The 21,514-nt window shown below is 54.7% G+C and overlaps 1 protein-coding gene across 9 annotated transcripts in view; it reads left to right on the top strand.

The window, feature by feature from the left end:
• The window catches only part of MAD1L1 (mitotic arrest deficient 1 like 1), a 418,618-nt gene that overhangs the window by 215,356 nt on the left and 181,748 nt on the right, over window positions 1-21,514 (top strand). For 7 of the 9 annotated variants that reach the window (XM_037008488.2, XM_037008490.2, XM_037008486.2 and 4 more), the window contains one exon: window positions 15,034-15,122. In XM_037008488.2, the coding sequence (XP_036864383.1) occupies window positions 15,034-15,122 (89 nt within the window). Of the gene's footprint in view, window positions 1-2,844; window positions 2,868-11,575; window positions 11,581-15,033; window positions 15,123-21,514 lie in introns of those variants that run through there. The other 2 variants (XM_073214940.1, XM_073214939.1) reach the window with 2 other exon arrangements.

Below are 21,514 nucleotides of genomic sequence, written 5' to 3'. Positions count from 1 at the left end.
TCGAGCATCCAGGCCCCGGACAGCCACAGGGCGTCTTGGCCTCAGAGATGCAGACACCAGTGGAAAGGGGTGGGGCTCAGAAGCCGAGTCCTCTCTCCCCCAGGGGCAGACGCGTGCAGGGTGTCCCCTGCCTTGTCCTAAGCTAGGAATGGCCATACGCCTAGAGCCCAGGCCGTGCGCGACCTGCATGGCAATAAAGCAGGTGTGGAAAGCCACATCAGCAGCTGTCAGTGGGTTGACGCCCACCCTCGGCCTGGGCAGGGCCTGCCTCCCGGTGCGTCCACGCTGGCCCGGGGCCCTTCAGCCTGCATGTGGCTGCTGTGGGACAGGTTTGTTTCTCTGTTCAGGCGGGGCTGCCTCTGATGCACGTTCCCTCAGAGCACATCAGCTCCCTGCCCTGGGGGCTGCTTGCCGAGCCTTGGCGGGGGGCACATACAGGTGATGCGTGCACAGGATGAGCCCAGCCAGGCTTCCTTGCCACCCTTTGGGGGATAAACGCACTTTGGTTTGGAGCCTGTATGTCCTGTACAAACTCTAAGCCCCTCCATGCTGCTGCCGCCCATGCTCTCTCTCTGAGGACAAAGCCACAGGGGCCACGGGCAATGTCTATGCGTTCTCTTGGGTTGCTGTGACCCAGGCCGCTTGCCAGCTGGTTCTGGGGTCCAGGGACACTGGGACGGGCTCAGGGGCTTGTGTCCTGGGCCAGGTCCTTGTTTCGGTGTCATCATTTGTCAGCCCATGACCTAGAGCAAGTTGTCTAGCCTACCAGACAGGAACAGCCCCCAGCTGAAATGACGCATCCTTGAGTTGCTTTATCCATTATGCTACTGTCCCTACAGCATCAGGTGGTCACTGCGGCCCCCACTGTGGGCCCCCACTGTGGGCAGAGGGGTGCTGATGGCACAGGGACCACGCTGGGGATGAGGGGGCATGGCCAGGGATGAGCCCCAGTGCCAGCAGATGGGGACCCATGGTTGGCCGTGCCACTGGTGAGGCAGAATGAGGGAGGGCTACAGGGGTCAGCCTGGGCTGTGCTGAAAGCAGGGGGGTGCGTGAGGGCGAGGGGCCTGAGTTGGCTTCAGGCACCTGGCCTGCATGGTGGCAGGGAAGTCCACTGGTGCGGTGTTGGGGAGTGCACGTTGGGAGGGAAACACTGGGGCCGAGGGGCCATGGGGCACTGGGTCCCCGGGTCTGGAGGCCAGAGGAACCTCTGGGCGCATTTACATCCTAGGAAGCCAGGCAGGTAGGGCCTGGGGTTAGAGTCCTGTTAAGCTGCTCTGGCCAGGGGTCGGCCCAAGGAAGGCGGTTTCACCCTGAGCCAGAGAAGGAAGCTTCAGTGAGGGATGGGCTGGCAAGGAGCAGAGTCACCCATGGCCAGTGACAGAATTTCACCCATGACCCCATGAGAGCTGCTTCATGGGAGGTGGGCGTGCAGGTGGGCATGGCCGGGCCCACATAAGGCAGTCTGCACAGTGCTACCTCTGAAGGGCTAGGAGGGCAGCTCATAGCCGCACGGTCACGTCAGATTGAGGGATGTTCCAGCTGAGCCCAGTTGGGCTAGAGATGCAACAGTTGCAGGAGGGGACAGGAAGTCTGGGGCACAGGAAGGGCACCCCGGGAGAGGGGCTGGATCTGCGTAGGTGTGCGCATTTGATAAGGGTGCTCGGGTGCCTCTGGGCAGGTGTGGTGGGTGGTCAGGAGGGGCTGCCACGGGAGCGCTGTGCTTCCAGTGCACTTGGCCTAGTCGTCAGAAGCAGCTACAAGGCAGCACCACGCGTGGTCCTTCTTGCTGTGGGTGGTTTTCCAACGTGAGTGTTACCCATGCCTGTCTCCAGGTGCCAGGGATGCCCAGGGACCTCCTGCTCGTGTCCGAGTTCTCAGGGGAGCATTCCCAGTTGAACGGGGAACCTGCCTACCTGTTGCTCACCGGAAGGCCTTCTCCCCTGCCCTGGGGGTGGGGTGGGGCTTGGGACAGTGTGGGGTGGCCTGATTTCAGTGAACCAGGATGATTCAGACCTGCAGGTATCATGCCTCCTCCTCACCCACTGGCCTTCCAGGCTCCTTCAATAGGGGCCTGATTCTGGTTGACTTTGAGGAGGCCCCAGAGTGGGGTGCGGGTCTTCTGTGGCTTCTGATGCACCGATTTGCAGACACTATGGGGAGCCCCCAATGTTATGTGTGTGTCAGCATGCCACCCTTGCTGCCTCGGTGTTGACCTGAACCGAGCCGTGCCTAAGGCCTTGTGTCATGATGCATGTCATACAGGAGAAGTGAAGGGAAGCCACACTGGGCACACGCCCAGCCCGAGGCCTTGGGGTTGAGCCATTGGCACAGCGCCCAGACACCAGGACTCCCTGGGGCTGACACAAGCCCTGACCCTGGCCCTTCGCCAGCTCCTGAGGGTTGTGGAAAGGACAGGCTGTCCTGCAGGCCCCAGCTTGCCCGGGGTGGTGCTGAGCAGTGCTGGAGCACTGGCGGGGGCCGCTGTGTCTCCTTATGCTCTGAAAGGACATGGGGTGAGGGGTGGCCATCTCTTGTTGTGGGTTTTCTTATTTTGGACCCGTATAGTCTCTGTTCTTATGTAAATCTCCCATGGCTTTAAATGGACACCAAGTCCCTGTTCTGGACCAATTAAATTAGAATCCCTGGCAAGGGGCCAGGCAAGGATATTATTTGACCGCTGCCCTGTGATTCTGGCATCAACCAGGGTGGAGGGCCACCCCCGTCTACCTGGCCACTGGGGCTTGGAGCAGGTCCTCCACTGGGGCTCTGGTGAGACGTGCCTTGTCCCACGGCACTGACCCTAGAGAGATGAGCCGAACTTGGACCTGGCTCTGCCCCGAGGTGATTCTCAGCAGCGCCCCAAGGTACTGGTGGCTCCCTTTTGCAGATCGGGATTGTTTTTTCAGACTTGTTTTAGACCTGGGATGTAGCTTTCTCCTTTGACAGGTTTTTAAGCTCTGCTTCTGATTGTCTGACCTTTCGCTTGCTTCACGTTGGTGCTTTCACATCTCTCTCTTCCCCAGCTAAAGGGAAAATGAGGCACGGCAGTGCCAGGAGACAGGACCGCAAGCAGGCCGCACTCACTCAGCGAACCTGCAAGCGTCTGTTCTCCCTCCAGACCCTCCTTGGGTCCAGCTGTGTCTTCTGTGACCTGCCAAGGAGTAAAAGACTGGGTGGCCCAACAGGTCTGTGGTCGTGTTGTCAGGGTGGAGGTCACCATCAGCACTTACATGGTGTGGTTAGGAGGAGGTTCTGCTCTGCCGGGAACCCCAGAGCTGATGGAGGCAGTGAGCAGCTGAAGGGGCTAGCCTGGCTCTGCAGCCCTGCCCCTTCCTGGGGCAGCGGTGGTACCAGGAGCCACCTGCAGTCAGTGGTCTCAGGAAAGCAGGGACAGGGTGGCCCCCTCCTCTGGGCTGGATGGTGAGAAGTCTGCTGGCTGCACCCTCCCACCCTCTGCCCAGGTTGTAGCGGGGCCTGAGCCCTCGTGCCCTGCCCCCAGCATCCTGGGTGCTGTTTTCTGGCCCAAAGTCACTTCAGGATTTAGGAAAGGAGGGGAAGAAAAAAAAGAAAAATGTAAACATCTTTAACTAATTGCAGATGACAAAACAGTTTGACTTCCTGTTATTAATTAGCAAAACCTGTGCTAGTTAGGACGCATAAGCACAATGCAGTTAACACCCAGGGAGCAATGTCCTGGGCCATGGTTGTGTCCTTGACATACTCACCCTAATTAGAGGTGGCCAGCAGCGGCAAGGAAATGAGTTTTGTGATTATAACTATAAAAATCCCCCAATATTTTATATACTTCAGGGAGTGAGAATTGAAGGTTTATCTTCTGATTTAAGAGGAATTACACTTCTCACAGCTCTGTGAATTACACAGTCCTTGAGCCCCATTCCCCTTAACCACTCCTGCTGGCTTCCACCCCCTGCCCCCCGGGGAGCCGGCCCAGCATCTGCCTGGGGACTGTGGCCAGAGGCCTGGAGAGGTGGCCTGGGGCCATTTCCTGGGGGCAGCTCAGTGGTCTGAGAGAAGCCCTTTTTAGGGATGAGGAGATCTTTAGAATTTAGCATTGAGCCGACCTGGGATGTCTGAGGCTGGTTGGCAAGTGGCTGCCTCAGAGAGCAAGAGCAGAGTCCCTGGCAAGAGCTCCAGGCTGAAGGCCCTCTGTGACTGAGGGACGAGGAGCTGGCTTCCAGCCGCCACCCGGGGCTGCCCTGAGGCAGGGCTCAAGTGACCCGTGATTTTCACCATCACCTTCGGCATCCTGGTCACAGGCATGGCCTTGGTCATACAGCAGTGGTCACTGTTTGCTGAGTCATGGGTCCTGACAGAGCCCTGAGGCGGGCACTGTCCTGGCTCTTTGGGCAAGGACGGGCCAGTGACGGGCTGGGCGCCCCACACAGGTGCCCCTGCCGTCAGGCTCCAGCCTTGCCAGCCTGGCCTCCAGGAAGCGACTTTCCAGGACATGTTCCAGGACTGGATGTGGGCATGGAAAGCAGCTGACCGTCCCCAGGTCTTCCCATCTGTCCAGCTGGTCTGCATTTTGTCCAGTTGCAAAGACCTTAGGAATGCTGGTGGTTCGGCTTGCTACTGGGCAAGGATCCACCTGCATTTTAGAGAGAGGGGCCTGTGAAGGTGATTTCTTAGCTTAGAAAATAAACTTTTAATGGTGTAATTTCTGGCCCTTGATTGCAGAAGGTCCTTGCATCCCTCCAGAAAGGAGAAGGCACCTCCCAGTGTGGAGGAGGCTGGGGGCTGTCCTGTTGGGGCCTCTGCAGCCTCCGCTGACTTACAGAACCATGGACACTGCTGTTGATGGGCATGGCTCCTGAGGGTTCTGTTTTCCAGCGTTTCTGGAGATGCTCTCATATCTCTCCCCAGGGAAGTTTAGCGTTAGCTCTCAGGTGGGCCTTGGTTTGCAGGTGAGCATGGGAGGGTGGGCTCCCTGCCGGACTGTCCTGCCAACGGCGAGGTGCTCCTGCATCTGTCTGCTGCGGGCCCTGCCCTTGCACCCAGCCACTCTCCTCAGGTGAGCCTAGCACATGGCTTGTTAGGTGTATTCCCAGGTGTTTTCTCATTTCCATTTCTTCCACACTGCTGTGTTACCTAGCTGCTAGCTCTGCATTCCCCATGTGACTCCAGGCCTCTTTCTGGGGTCAGGAGAGGGGGAAAGGAGAAGGCAGGCCCCACCCCACAAAACTGACTGAGCTGGAGTCAGCCTGCAACAGTCACAGGTTCCTGTTGAAAACCGTGGGTCATCCCAAGCAGGGCATCCTGCCCAGAAGGCCTTGCACACATTGTTCTCAGGACAACGTTTTTATGGCCCCTAAGCCGCTCGTGTCTCTGTGGGGTCTCTTCCTGGCACATCTCCTCCCCAGCTCCCAGTTCTTAATGTGACTGTGCCCAGTGACGCTGCCACTCACTGGGTAGTAATTCACAGCATTCCCGCTGGCCCTGGGGGCGGCCCTCCCCTGCACTGCCAGTACCTCGGGGGGTGGGGCTGTGTGCTGGAGGGCTGGCTGGGCTGTGGGCCTGGCCTTGGTGCTCATGGCCCATTGAGGGTGCTGACCATCCTCCACTGTGATGGGGTCTGCTCTGCTGCTCTGCTGCTTTCTTCCCTGTGCAGAGCACCCTGCGCCCCAGGGTGGGCTCCCACATTTGCAGGCCCCCATCTGACTGTACTTCTGCACCTTCCGGGAGCAGGAACCCTGGAAGTGTGTATCTGCCTCGGCTTAAAAAGCCACCCAGCCAAGCTAACTGCAGAGGAAGGCCCTCCCCAGCGGGACCTCTCCACTCCTGTCCTGTCTCCTTAAGCAGCAATTTCTGTCTGGCATCCACCGAGACCTTGAGGGATCCATGGAGCCCTTGGAATTGCAGCCAGGTGTCTGCTCTGTGTACCCACATTCACTGGCTCTTTCTTCGCCTCCTGACCCCCACCTCCATGTACACAGCTTATGTCCTGGGGGAGGCAGCCTCCCAGAGCCAGTCAGCTCTGTAGCCCTGGTGGAGGCTCACGTGCTGACACCACTCTGCCCCAGACGCGGCTCCTTTCCATGCAGGCGGACAGACTTCCACATCTGTGGGCAGCAGGAACTGTGACCAGTTGGTGGCACACAGGTTGGGGGAAGATGCCTGTCTTGTTTCCAGAGCTGTACGACTAAAAGCTCTTCCTGTGCTTTCAGCTGAAACACTTGATTTCTACAAGTCTGCCCCTTGGGCCCCTGCCTGCTGCTGCCTTGTAGCGAAGGCACGGTTTGCTGGGCTGCCGGGACACCCTCTGCAGCCCTCAGGATAGTGGCCCCGTGGGCTCTCCGGTGGCTTGCTCCCTGCACTGGCAAGCTGGGGACTCATGAGAGTTCTCTTTCTTAGCAAAGGTGCTGACCTGGGAAATGGCCTTCTTGGGTGAAAATTCAGCTTGGGCACACTGTCCTGCTGGGCTGCTGCTTTCTGCTGTGAGGGCCTGCCCTTCCTGGTGTGCTCCGCTGCCTGGAGGAGAAATTGATAAGGAGTCAGCTCTGGGTCCCTCACCCTCCCCGAGAAGACACTACAGACCTTCCTGGTGCTCAGTGGGTCCAAAGCTGAGCAGGAAAGTGGCCTTCGACCAGGATTCCCTCTGCCTCTCTACTCTGGGAGCCCTGACATTCCTGCCCAGACGGCTCTGGGGAGAGGGCATCGGCTGAGCCCCGGGAAGGCAGGGACCCTCTGTGGTACTGGCAGGTGCTGAGTGAGCGAGCACCCTCCCTGGTGCTCAGCAGTAGAATGGCCTCCGGGCTGGGGCCCATCTCCCGCTCCTGCTGATACTGCTTTGTGGAATTGGGGGCAGCTCCTGGGATCAAACCGTGTAGCCTCCCAAATGAAACTGAAACGCAGTCTCTGTTTAAAGCTTACGCTGTTCTAATGAGCTAGCTTCAAGCACCGTTAGCATAAAGTTCTCTGACGTTTCTGAGCTGTCGGTCTGATGGGCCAGGCCTCCTCCCGGAACGGGACCGTCACAGAGACACTGTGGAGCACCAGGCTGGGTGGCCATAGGGAGCCTGGCGCTCCTGCTGTGAGGCTTGTGCTGGGCACCTGGGCCGCTCGCTCAGGAGCCACGCCCTCTCAGCTCTGCTCCCGTCCGTCCGTCTGTTCATCCAGCTCCCCTCGTGGGTGGGTGGCGGTTCACGCGCTCTGTTACTGTCCTGTTCCTCTGAGGCTGGCAGCAGGGTCCCTCTCACTTCCAACCTCAGCAGACCAGTGCTCTCCCCTTCCCTCAGCAGGCCAGCCAAGGCTGTCTGTTCTCTTTGCCGCCACTCCTTAGCTGACAAGGCTTTGGCCCTTCAGGGCTTTGCAGGCATCCTGCTGGCCTCTCACTTGGGGTTTCCTGTGGCAGGGTCCCGTCGCTGTGCCACGACGCCCCTGTGTGGTGGCTCTGTTCTCGCTCTGTGGCCTCATTGTTCTCGCCCCCTGGGAAGCCCTCCAGGTCTCCGGCGTCATCCCACCTGTGTGCTTTCCATTTTTTAAGATTCTTTCTGCTTTTTCATTTTGAATTGTTGGTATTGCTGTGTCTTCAAGGCCCCTGACTTTTTCCTACTTAGTATTTAATCTTCCATTAAGATAATCCATGTATGTTTTATTTTAGGCCTTGTAGTTTTCATCCCTATTAAATTTTACTTTGGTCTTTTCTCTTCCATGTCTCCGCTTACCTCCTGAAAATGTGGAATTTAGTCATATTACCCGCTAACATCACTCTCTGCTTATTCCCACATGTGTGTTGGCTGGCTTCTGGACACCTTCACGGCCGCACGAGGCCCCCGAGCTCCCTTCAGGAATATTGTGAAGCTGAAGGGAATGGTGTGGCCTTCTTGGTGGCGTGTTTATGGCTGGGCCGTCCTGGCTCCCCGAGGGCAGGGGCTTCCAGTCTGGCTGAGCATTGCCCTTTCTTGTGTCCGGTCCCTGGCCTGGGGCTTCTTGCTCTCCTGATATGCCATCACAGTTCTGCATGCTCAGGGGCCTCCTGGCACACCCCAGTACTGAGAGCTTTGGTTGCCTCGGTCTCCCCAACTCCTGGCTGTGCTGTCTTGACTCTCTCAGTGGTGAGCTGGGCAGTGGATGGGCCTACCTTGTGGCTCCCACCCTTCTGGGCCCTGCTCTTTGCTGTCTGCTGTTTGTTTTAAGTGGGAGGTTCTGTCCCATCCCTGTTCCTCCATCTCGGCCCGAAGCACCATCATCTGGCTCTGGTGGAAGGAGGGGGGAGGGCATAGCTGCTGGGCCCAGGCACCACGGTCAGTTCCCAGAGGATGTGGCCCTTCCGTTGGGTGTGTGGCACAGGGGGGTCTCTGTCCCGGACCTGTGACTCTGTAGTCTGAGTCCTGGCCCTCGTCTGTCACCACAAGGGCAGGGTGGGTTCTGTCCCTTCGCCCTCCCCTCCTGCATGGCTCCAGGAAACCCACATGGAACCAGCAGAGTGAGGGACCCTCCGGGGTGGGCATCCAGAGCACATTCCACCCCTCGGCCTCAGCTTTCCCTCCAGCAGAATGAGAAGCAGGGCCTCAGAAGAGGCTGTGACAGTGAGCCCGCTGACCTGGGGTTGTCTGTACCTGGAAGTTCACTTGTCTAGCTTCCTTGGGGGCGCCCTGTGGAGCACCCCACCCCCATCCCAGTGCGTGAGCACTACCTAGCAGCTCCCCAGGGGCAGCTGTGGCTGGTCCAAGGCTGCCAGCCCATCTCCCTGGTGCTTGTTCATTTGAAGCAGGCCCTGCTGGTAATTATGCCTCTTAATTTAGGAGCATGAGCCTGGGAAATGACTATAAATTTGTGTATTAGCTTCAGAGATTGGCAGTGGGCAGAGCGAGCCCTGTCTTTGGAGATGAATTTGTAATGAAACAGGGAGACATTCCGGGATGCAGAGAGGGGCTGCCTGTAGCTGCAGCAGGCCGAGGACCTCACCCCAGGGCGTGCGTAGGCCCTGTGGCCCTCATCTCATCCCCATCACAGGTGTGTGCCTCACACCCAGCTCGCTGTGCATGCAGACAGTTTGCTCAGAAGGTAGTTTTCTTTGGAGCCCTTCCTGCTAGGCAGCAGACTTGCTTTAGGATAGGTTAGAGAACAGGCCTTCCTGGCTAAAGTGAGTCACTGCCGTCTTTCCGAAGGCACCATCTAATTAGTCCTGTGTCCTTGTTCTTAAATCAACTACAAACACGGACTTCCTGCGATGAAGTATGAAATAGGCAGTTGCAGACCACAGTATTATGCGTTTCCATTTTCTCTTCCCTTCTCCCTGGCCAGCTAACAGTGGTGCAGAAAAGCTTACATGGGCTGAGGCCACTGATAAGAGACACCTGGCCCTTTGGCTCTGAGCCAGGGCCTGGCCCAGGACACCCATCCAGCCCCCAGCAGTGTGTGGTAGCTGGAGACAGGAGCCAGTAGAGGGCAGGGAGATGAGCGGGTCACACTCAGCAAATGGGTGTGAGTTAGTGTGACTGTGTGGGATCTGCAGGGAGGGGGATCACAGTGGTCTGTGAGGGGCAGGACCTCAGTAAGCCCCGAGCCCCTAGGCCAGGCATTTTAATATAGGTTTTCTCACTTACTGCACATACCTCAAGAATAGGAAGTATTAGCTCTACTTTACAGACAAAATCAGAGAGATTCAGCCTACATGTGAACAAGCAGAGTTTTTACGCCATCCCTGGTGCTGGGCACTGGCCAGTTCCCAGCTGGCATGGTGAGTGCGCCTCCTTCCTGATCTCCCGTCTGGACCCTCTGTATCCCCAAGTCTGCGGTCCATAAGAGTTGCAGGTGTGGGCTGGGCACAGGCCTCCTTGGGAAGGCCATGGCTGTGCAACCAGCAGGGTGCACCCCAGGCCTGGGTGGGCCTACGGTCAGGGGCCCAGGGCTGTGCACTTGGTGTCCCGGCTGCTCCCCAAGGTCACCCATGGGAACCTTACTCATTCTCATCTGCAGCAGCCTCTTTTATAGCTTGGCTGAGTTTTCCTTTTTTTAAATATTGATGTGTTTAAATTGTTTCTTAAATTGAATGAGTAGGAGCCAAACAAATTCCAGATCTCCTTTCTTTCCGGATTGACATAATATTTGCCTGGCCCTCCAGAGACACCCGCCTGCTCCATTCCCCAGCCGCACGCACAGACTGGTGGAAGCCGGCCGGGTTATGGGCCAGAGGCTGCTCCACTCAGTTGCACACACCAGGGAAGCATCAGGTACTGACTTGCATGCCTATTGTCCAGGCTATTGTGCCCTTGCCTGGAGCACCTCCCCTCTGCTAAGTTCTGAGGTGGGAACAGGGGTTAAGAGTGGAATGGTGGCCCTTCGGCCTCCAGGAGTTCCCAGGCTAGCCAGAAAGAAAAGTGACACACAAGTCATTGAATCACCTGGTCAGACATGGTGCACGGGAGCTGGCGCTTTGGCTCAGGGAGGACGGATGGAGAGGTGGCGTTTGCGGTGGATCTGAGAGGCAGCGGGGAGACTGATCTGCAGGCACTACTGCATCTTGCTGCCACCCGTGCTGGGGTCGGGGTGCTGAGGGCAGGCCTTGGGTGTCTGCAGAGCAGTCCCCTGTGGGCCAGTCAGCGTGTATGCGCTGGAGCCTGTGGGGGGCTGTCGGGCACAAGTGGGGCAGACGGCTCGGCAGGGGAGTAAAGTGGGAAGCACATTAGCCAAGTCCCAGGTTACTAGTTAGAGTAAAAGGGCCTGATTTTTGCTTTGAACATGGTGGCATAATCAACATTTCTCCCTTACTTCCTGGAAATTGTCCAAATGTACCAACAAGAATGATAACCAAAAAGTCAAATTTAAATTTGAGCAAAACAGAAATACAGCTGACACCCAAGTCCCTCCATGGGACTTGTAAGTAAGTGGAGTGGAAGTAAGTGGAGGTATGTGTGGGAGGAAGCCAGGGGTGCGCTGCAGAGCAAGAGCTCTGTGTCTGGGGGGAGCTGCTGAAGGAGGCGCCTCTTGGCGGTGGGGGCCCCAGGTTTGTGGCTGTGTGGACAGGGCCCCATGGCCGGAGCGCGAGTGATGGAGGTGCATGAAGACACGTGTGCAGGTCTTGGCGCCTCTGGTGGGAGAGGAGGTCGGGGGAGTGTGCTGCTGCGGGAAAGCTCACAGCTGCCTCTCTCTTCCCAGAGGGACGTAGGGATGGCAAGTGGGACTCACACAAAACCACCTGGTCAGGTTTAAAAGAAAATGTCCTCTTCTTTCCAAAATATGAGCATTTTGCACCACACTGAACTGAATAAAACTCACCTTCAATGCTGAGTAATAAAGGCAACATTATACAATTTTGTAAAACCAGAGTTTTGTAGAAAAACAAATAGAAAAAAATTTCACAGAAAAATAGACACTGAGCAGATGAAAATCATATCTGAATATTTTGCTGAAAACTAAAACCTCACAACCCAGTAGACTCCGTGGGGTTGGAACAGGATGCAAGCACTGGAAGAAGAGAGAGTAGCCTGGATGCAGCCACAGGAGCTCCAGCTGCTTCGCTGGGAGGCGGGAAACAAGGTTCAGGGGATGCAGGATTCACATATCTAATAGAACAGGGAAGTTGTTGTGGAGGGAGAAGAAGGAGCGGATGTGAGAGTGTGGGCATCCCATCCCAGTAGCTGGAGGCAGGAGCACCCCTTCGGGCAACACCACACAGCCTCTGCGCCTGTGACCACACCAAGGGTGCAGCAAGAGGGTGACGTGCTGGCCAGTCGGACAGTGCAGGGGACTTTCAGGGAAAGTACAGGTTCTATATCAAGTTAGAAGTTAGAAGAGCAGCTGCTAGAACAAAAGTAAAGACTTGTCTAAGCATCACACAAAGAAGCAAATAAGACAAAAAGGCACTAGTAACATGTCGATTATCAAAAAGCAGAACTGAACGGAGTGTCTGGGGGACACTGTCCAAGACAGCAGCAGCTGGAAGGTCTGTTTAATCTGTACATGTCGAGCGGGCACAGGATAAGTAATCGAAAAATCTGTTAGGTGTAAATGTGAAACCCTTAGCCCTGAAACTATAGAATGCTCTTCTTTAGAAGTCGTAGAAAGCATTCACCGAGCCAGCCACACGTTAGATGTTAAAGCCTTTGTTAACCCAAATAGGTAGAGGTACTCCCTCCAACTTCTCTGATCATGATGTGATGAATTTGAGATTAAGAACAAAACCAAAAAAAGAAAATGCTCCTAACACTTGGAAATTAAGAAAGAAATGGAACAAAAAGCCCTGTTATTGGGTCAGAGACGAACTGCAGCTGCAAAGTGCGTAAAACCTAGAGAATAATCGTGATGAAATGGCTCCTCAGAGCCTGCGAGGAGCAGAGCAGTGCTCAGAGGAAACACCTTGGGATTAAGTATTTAGATTATTGAACAAAAAAGAGTGACTGCACGTGGATTAAGTACTCAGCTGGAGCTCACACACAGAAAACAAAACAAACCAGAGTAAAGCAAAAGGTATGAATGTATAAGGATCAAAGCAGAAGTTAAAAAGAAAGTGAAAAATGGTAGAAACAATAAATAAATCCAAATACCTATGCTTTGAAATAAAACCAGTATATGTGAATTATTCACAATTCCACTAAAAGAGTAATAGAGAGCATCACCACCCAGAACACGGAGTAGGAGGAGCCCTGCAGTGCTGCTGACCGGGTGGGGCCTGGGTGGGCATCTGGGACTGGCCCAGTCAGTGGCTCCCCGGCTGCAGATGGAGGCATGCGGGCAGCTGTGGACGGAGCTGTGCACGTGAGGTGTGTGACTTTACGGCCTGTGAGCTTTACCCCAGTAAGAGCAAAGATGACAGTAAACCTCAGAAGAACTATGAGTTCTGCGTGATTCTATAAAAAGAATTATATATAATATCACAACCCAATTTAAATAAAAATCTGGATAAGATAAATAATTTTCCTGGAAAATACAACCCCTCGATACTGACTCCAGAAGAGAGAAATTTAAAATGGATCAGTTATAAAGTTGTCCCAAAATAGCCATTTCTACCATTCCCAACAGAAAGAGAAACAGATCCATCAAGTTGATCCAGTTTCACAGGGAGATTCTGCTCCATCTTCAAAATACAGGTACTGCCCAGTGTCCGAGAGCATGGAGAGGGGAGGCCTTTTGGAAGTGGGCGTTGCGCTGACCCCAGCAGGTCCAAAGACCCTCACGCGCCGTGTGCACATACACTCGGGCACGCACACAGAGCCGTCACACTGGTGACAGCCTGTGTCGATGTGGCAGGGAGTGAGGTCAGCAGATGCTAGAATGCACCGTGTGCGGGTAGGGGTACCCCAGGACTGGACTGCTGGTTATTTTTGGATATCAGTTGATAGGATATCTTGCCCGTATTTGCAGGAAAGACATTTGACAAAATCCAACATTCAGTCTTGATTGAAAACTTTTAACAAAATAGGAACATACGGATAATTTTGGAACATGGTAAAATACACCTATTGGAAACAAAGCTACATGTTGTAAATAAGAAGATACTAGATTCTGTTCCAGGGAAGCCACAGTTTAAGGAAGTCCAGTCTTATAGCTGTAACATTATTGTGGAGTATCGAAATGAGACAAGAGAAGGAAATCAGTGGCATAAATATTGGGAAAGGGGGGAAGTGATGGCCCTTTGTAGCTAATGTGGTTGTGCGCTGAGACAGCCAGCTAAAGACTGCTGCAGTCAACCGGAGAATTGTAATGGGAAACTAAGTTTCCCGTACAAGATGCTTAAAGTCATATTATGTACAAAAACAAGTGAGACAACACAATTGGATGGCAGTTAAGGGCCTCCCTTTGGGGCATCAGGACACAGGCCACTGCAGGAGGGGCAGGTGGGGACTGACAGGTCTGGGCCATGTTCCTGCACTGGGAGCCCAGCATGGTGCTAGCCTCCCTCCCACGTGGACACATTCCCATTGTTGCTTCCTGAGCGCTATTCTGGTCTAAGGTTGGTATATATATGATGGTCAAACAGATGTGGTCAGATGCCCGGTGTGAATCCAGAGCCGTGACTGTGAGCCTGGCAGCACCCAGACAGACAGCCCTGGGATGGGAGTACCCCCAACTAAGCCAGAGGCAGGGAAGTGGCCTCCAGCAGGAAGAGCAAGTCCCCCGCTGGGCAGGGGCTGGATGACCCGGGCTCAGAGCTGCAGTGACCAAGGCCTTTCTTCTGCAGCCGCTGTGGCACAGCCCTCCTGTCTCCGTGATTCACATACAAGAGGACTGAGCTGGCTTTGTGGGCAAGGCCTTGAGGCCAGATGGAAGAATGGCTAGAGCCCCTTTGGAGAATGGTGGCACTGAGCCTGCAGCTCAGAGTCCTTCCAGGCTGCTGGCCGTGTCCAGGGCCATCAGAGGCTCCAAGTCTCTTAAGCTGAGTTGGGCCCTATGGGCCTTTGAGGCCCTGGATGGCCAGGTGCTGCTCTGGATGAGAGCTCTCTGCCCACTGGAGCCAGAGGCTGGTTCCTGGGAGTGCCCCCAGCCCAGCTGCACCCGGGTGTCACACCAGCCTCTGCACCACAGTGGGAGTCTACCCCCTTTTCTTTCTCCAGCTTCTGTGCCTCTGGCTCTCTGCCCCTACCGCACCCCCAGGTGTGCTAAAGTGGGTTAAAATCCACGGTCCCTTCCGGGTGGTCTGCACCACCTGTCACACTATAGAGGAATCTGAAGTAGCAAAGAACTGAAATCTCATGACCATAGGAGCAGAATGTGTGGCTCTGACTGCTGTGCCCCCTTTTCATGGATTTGGTATTTCCTCTCAGCACACCCCAGAGTGACTGTGTATCTGTCCCTGTTCTGGAGTCAAGTGCTAAGAAAGAGAAGGACGCGTGGGCACAAGCTAGGGAATTTTCAGGGTGGGCAGCCTCAGGCTGCAGGGGCCCCATGAAGACCATCCCTGCTCACTAGCTTTCCCACAGGGGCCCTGCCTCCCTCCCCCCACCCTCCATGCCTGGAAACTCGGGCACCACTTTCTGGGTTTCTGGGCCCAGCACAGGGTTCTGGGAAGCCCGTGGTGAAGGGGCAGCAGCAGCACCGCCCAGCTGACCCCCATCTTTTCTCTTGCAGCTGGAGATGGAGCTGGCCATGCTAAAGTCCCAGTCGGGCTCTGCTGAGCAGAGCTTCCCCTTCTCCAGGGAGGAGGTGAGCGCACTCAGGTACGTGCTGTCACACCTCCCTTCTGTCAGCTTCCTGTAGGACGTTTTCTTAAATCACATTCCATGCATTTAGCTTCCTCTCTGCACAGAAGCCTGTCTCCACTGGCTTGGGCCTCCTCTCCACATCCTTTCTCAGGCCGGTGTTGATACCCGGGCCTTGTGGTGTCCCCAGTGCCCAGGAAGGAGCAGATACCCTGTCACAGTGCTGGCTGGCGGCACCTGCCTTTGTTGCCAGCAAAACAGAAGCAAACAAACGGTCCCTGTTTCCACTCTGTCTCCTGGGCAGCCAGGGATCTTGAGCAGTGACTTGGCCAAAGCTGATGCAAGAACAGTCCTCTTTCCGAGAGAACTACTCAGAGTACCAGCCGGAACAGCCAGGCCACCCTGTCTGGCACCAGCCCTGAGGACCCACCCGATGCCACCCCCAGAGCGGTTCTGGCTCTTTCTGACACAGCCATGCTTCTCAGAGAGGAGAGGAGAGGCTAGATTCCTCTCATTTTCCCTGCCCCCGAGAGCAGATCCTAAAGAGTTTTTCAAGGAGACACAGGTGGAACTCGGAAAGGCCTCCTTGGCTCTCTTTAGGCCCCCAAGTTGGCCCTGCTGTTTTGTTCTGTGATTGGAAAGCAGCCAGGGGCAAGTTGGTAGTGTCCCCCCCGATTTCTGGGTGCAGAGCGTCACAGCCTCCCTGCTGGGGACACTCAGCCATCAGCCCTCCTCTGCAGGGTGCTGAGTGAGACACCAGGGGGAGTCACGTGTGTGTGTCCCGGCCCACGGCATGTGCTGAGTAAGCGTAGCCATGGCCCCTTCAGGTCTCGAGGGCTCCTCCATCGTTTCCGAAGTGTTTCTCACATATGGACTTCGGCCTCATAAACAGCATCTTTGGGGATCTGGGAGTTCTGAAGTTGCTTGTCATTCACTTGCTTGTTCAGATCCTGAGTGTGTGCAATGGGCGTCCTCAGGGCTGGTGTGAGGATGAAGTGGTGGTGAGCAAGGACACAGCTCTGTCTTCCTGAATTTCACAGTTCAGGGTGGTTTGGGAGATGTTCACATAAAACCATGCCACATAACGTCAGGCTGTGGGAAGTCTGGCTGTTACCACACGTGCAGGTGCCTGTAGGGTCTGCCTCGTGGGCAGGTATGGGGAGCTCCCTGGCAGGGCCTGGGCTGGGAGTGTTAGTGAGGACATGTGGTGGGCACCAGTGTGCTGACGGGCAGAGCGGCGGGTTCTTGGCAAGGCCGGATACCCCAGGCCCCAGTAGGGATTGTGGCCTTGTTCCCAAGAGCAGCAGGAAGCCGTCAGAGGCCTCAAAACTCATGAATGACATGATCACACTTGTAGCTTAAGAGCATCTCTGGCTGTACAGAGCGGGGAGGGTGGTCCAGCTGCCTCCCCAGCCGCATGCTGGCCAAGCCTTCTAGGCTGAGTCAGTCGTCCCTGGGCTGAGATACAGAAAACAGCTCTCCCAACTGGGCTTTCCAGAGCAGCCCTGCCTGGTGGTGTAGACAGCTGCTAGCATCAGATGGAGGGCCTCCATATAGGTGGCATCTGAGTGGTTCTTAATGTCAAATGGGTGGGAAGGAGCCAAGGGGCTCCAGGCAGGTTAGGGAGGGCTGGGGCACAGCCAGGGCCAGGATGCAAACAGGCTACAGGGGGACGGGGCTGGCGTGGTTGGGACCAAACCCTGAAGGGTTTTAAGTGCCCTGTTAGGCAGCTAAAGCCTGCCTCCATCTCTGGGAACCACATACTAAATGAAGGATACAGGACAGTGTTGGCATCCTGATGGTTGCCTTCATTCTCTCCAGGCCCGCGTGGCAGGCGTGGTCCCTGGTCACCAGGCACAGCTGTCCCACTAATGTCCAAGTCTCTCATCTGCTGCTATGAACACAGCCAGGCATGCATCACATTTGTGTGGGCTGGTACACTTCAGATTTATTAATTTTTATTTATTTTAAAAATCTAAATAAAAGGTTTTATCAGTATCTTTCACACCAAGATCAAAGCTTCCTGTCCCCACCAGGTTTGGAGAAAGCAGCTGTGAAAAGAAGAGCCTTTGTGGCTAATTGCTAGAAACCAGGTCATTATTCGTGAAGAGGCTTGGCTGAGAGCTACGGCTCATCACATGTCCCCCACGTGTCCGGCTGCTCACGGGAAGGTGTGGACAGAGCCGAGCTGCCAGGCTGCTGCTCTGAACATCTGCACACCCTCCTAGTCCTGCTGCCCCATTTCGGTGCCCCCTCAGCCCTGCCAGCAGGCTGACGTGGCACTGGAGCCATGCGCCCTGACTGCTTGGCCACAGGGAACTCCCCGCATTTGGGGCCTTGTCTTGATGAATCCATCTGGACCAGTGGGTGGGGAACAGACCTTGTGGGGCCTGAGCTCCCTTGCTTCTCTGGTGGGGGTGCCTGGCTTGGGGCCAGAGGTGTGTGTGGGTGGGTCCAACCTAGCCACCCCACCCGCTGCCCCCTGTGCCACCCAGTGTGGCTCCGGTCCTCCTGGCTCCCCTTCTGGAAGCTTCTAAGCTCCTCCTGGTGCTTGCCTGGCTCGTCACGTTTGGGTGGCCGCTGATCCCAGTGTGCCTGTGTTCAGGACTCGTGTCTGCACTGGGCTTCAGTGGCCTGTGTGTTCTGTAGCCATGCGGGGTGGCTGAAGGGTTCAGTGCCCTCATGAGTGCTTGCTTTCCTGGGACCTATGTGGTGAGGGGCACACGAGGCCACCCCCTGGCTCAGGGAGGGGTGACAGGGAGGAGCACCTCAGGCTGGAGACCCCTGCCCTGAGGAGGAGTCCCAGCCTGCTGCTGTGGCTCCTCTCTGGGGACATGTTGGCGGGGTCAGGGCCACAGGCCTTCCCTGTCCCTTCCCTGCAGCGGGGGAAGGGGCAAGAGATTTTAGGAGGTCTCCTCTCTGTGTGAAGCGAGCTGTGTTTTTAGTCTGTCCGCTCCAGCTGCGCTCCCTCCTGGGGAGCCAGTGAAGTGCTTTCGCCACAGCTCTTGCCCAGAGCCTGCGGAGCAGCACTTGGGCGCAGCGGGTTCAGAGGACAGGTGGCCTCACCCCCCAGCACACCGACCACGGGGCAGCTGGGCCCCTTCTTCCCAGGTGTCAGGGGCAGGCGTGGGGGCCACCATCTCACACGTGGGCAGGGGGCTTTGTTAGGTATGAGCTGCACATGTGTGACGTGCAGTACATGTGCAGATGCTGCTCCATGTCTACACGTATCGAACGTCACTCTTAACAAAGCCAGGACACTTAGTGAAGATTTCAGCAGCGGCAGGTGCCGGCCCTTCAGCTGGAGCTGGTCTGGCCCCTTCTGTGCTGTGGACAGCAGCTCTGGCAAATCTATGTTCCCTGCATGTGGACACCGCGTGCCGGTCCTTCCAGGGACAAACAGGTCTGGGCCCGCACCTGCCGGTCCTCCCCTGCTGTGCTCACCATGACTGATGAGGCCCAGGGACCCCTGCCTAGGGGCCTGGGCTCTTGGTGTGGGAGCACCTCCGGGAGGACATTGGTACGGTGCCTTGCACTCCTCCCTCCCCCTTCCAGGCAGCAGGGTAGTCAGCTGTGTTGTCAAAGATGCAGCTTTTCTTGTTAAGCACTCATGCTTTCTGTCCACTCATAAGTCTGTGAGGAGAGAGACACAGACCTGCCCTTGGAGTTTCCAGGCCAGTGGCTGACCTCTGAGGCTCAGGCTTGGGATGCCCAGCTTAGGCAGCCCTCAAAGCCTGGTGCTCCTGGGCCCAGGGCATTGTCTGGAGGGTATTGGTCAGGAGCTTCCTGGCCCACACCAGCGGCGTCTCAGAGAGGCCAGGAGGCTGGAGCGAGGGAGCCCCTTTCAGCAGGACCCCTCCACCCAGCTGCAGTCACTGCCACGAGCAGCCCCCTGACAGACATGGGCCCCTGCTGCCCGGCTGCCAGTAGCAACAGGGGTGCCCCAGCCTGGGCCCGCAGGGTGCAGCCGGTAACCTTGCCAGAGGGCCCACTGCCTGCGACACAGTAGCCCTCTGCCCCTTGTACTGACCTCCACAGCACCCGTGAGAGCCAGGCCTTTGCCTGTGCCAGTGTCCCTTCCCCCGGAAGCCTGAAGGCCTCGCCCTCAGATTCGGGAATGTTGTGAAGACGCGCCCTGGTGTGGGTCTGTCCTTGCTGATCGGGCACCTGCAGCCCTCCCGCGGCTCTCGCCCACCTGTCGGTTCTTGGGAATCCATGCAGACTCTTCAACAGTTGTTTCTTCTCTTCCGTTTCCTCCATTTCTCCTTTCTGAGACTACTGTTACTTGGCTGTTGGACTTCCTGAATGAGTTATCTCTTCTAAGAACTATTTTTTGTCCTGTTTTCTATCTTTTTGTTCTACCTTGTAAAATTTCCTCCAGTTTATCAACCTGTCCTTGTTTTATTACTGCTGTCATACTTCTAGTTTCCTGAGATTTTTGTTGTTTTGTTGTTCTTTGAATATTCTTTGATATATAAAAATTTGGTTGAGATGGGAGCCAAGATGGCAGCGTGAGTAGAGCAGTGGAAATCTCCTCCCAACACCAAATATATTTATGAAAATATAACAAAGACAACTCTTCCTAAAATAGAGACCAGAGGACACAGGACAACATCCAGACCACATCCACACCTGTGAGAACCCAGCGCCTCGGGAACGGGGAGCAGCCCCAGCCAGGCCACGCCCACAGCAACAGCTGAGATAAACTCCAAACCAACCAGGCAGGTAGCTGAAGCCCTGTCTGCGCACAGCTGCCAAGCATAAGCCACTAGAGGTCGCTATTCTTCCAGGAGAGGAAGGCCACAAACCAACAAGAAGGAAAGCTCTCCCAGCTGTCACTCATACCAGCTCTGCAAACTATCTCTATCACCATGAAAAGGCAAAACTACAGGCAGACAAAGATCACAGAGACAACACCTGAGAAGGAGACAGACCTAACCAGTCTTCCTGAAAAAGAATTCAAAATAAAAATCACGAACATGCTGACAGAGATGCAGAGAAAAATGCAAGAGCAATGGGATGAAGTCTGGAAGGAGATCACAGATGCCAGGAAGGAGATTACAGAAGTGAAACAACCCTGGAAGGATTTATAAGCAGAATGGATAAGATGCAAGAGGCCATTGAAGGAATAGAAACCAGAGAACAGGAACGTATAGAAGCTACCAGAGAGAGATAAAAGGATCTCCAGGAACGAAATAATACTAAGAGAACCGTGTGACCAATCCAAAAGGAACAATATTTGTATTATAGGGGTACCAGAAGAAGAAGAAAGGAAAAGGGATAGAAAGTCTCTTTGAAGAAATAATTGCTGAAAACTTCCCCAAACTGGGGGAGGAAATAACCGAACAGACCACAGAAATACACAGAACCCCTAACAGAAAGGATCCAAGGAGGACAACACCAAGACACATAATAATTAAAATGGCAAGGATCAAGGACAAAGAAAGAGTTTTAAAGGCAGCTAGAGAGAAAAAGGTCACCTTTAAAAGAAAACCCATCAGGCTATCATCAGACTTCTCGAAAGAAACCCTACAGGCCAGAAGAGAATGGCATGATATATCTAATGCAATGAAACAGAAGGGCCTTGAACCAAGGATACTGTATCCAGCACGACTATCATTTAAATATAATGGCAGGATTAAACAATTCCCAGACAAGCAAAAGCTGAGGGAATTTGCTTCCCACAAACCACCTCCACAGGGCATCTTACAGGGACTGCTCTAGATGGGAGCACTCCTAAAAAGAGCACAGAACAAAACATACAACATATGAAGAATGGAGGAGGAGGAATAAGAAGGGAGAGAAGAAAAGAATCTCCAGACAGTGTACATAACAGCTCAATAAGCGAGCTAAGTTAGGCAATAAGATACTGAAGAAGCTAACCTTGAACCTTTGGTAACCACGAATCTAAAGCCTGCAATGGCAATAAGTACATATCTCTCAATAGTCACCCTAAATGTAAATGGACTTAAGGCACCAATCAAAAGACACAGAGTAACAGAATGGATAAAAAAGCAAGACCCATCTATATGCTGCTTACAAGAAACTCACCTCAAACCCAAAGACAAGCACAGACTAAAAGTAAAGGGATGGAAAAACATATTTCAGGCAAACAACAGTGAGAAGAAAGCAGGGGTTGCAGTACTAATATCAGACAAAATAGACTTCAAAACAAAGAAAGTAACAAGAGATAAAGAAGGACACTACATAATGATAAAGGGCTCAGTCCAACAAGAGGATATAACCATTCTAAATATATATGCACCAACACAGGAGCACCAGCATTTGTGAAACAAATACTAACAGAACTAAAGAGGGAAATAGACTGCAATGCATTCATCTTAGGAGACTTCAACACACCACTCACCCCAAAGGATAGATCCACTGGGCAGAAAATAAGTAAGGACACA

The sequence above is a fragment of the Manis javanica genome, chromosome 10 (assembly GCF_040802235.1).
Source record: "Manis javanica isolate MJ-LG chromosome 10, MJ_LKY, whole genome shotgun sequence".
Taxonomy (NCBI): domain Eukaryota; kingdom Metazoa; phylum Chordata; class Mammalia; order Pholidota; family Manidae; genus Manis; species Manis javanica.
This window is presented reverse-complemented; position numbering and strand designations above follow the sequence as displayed.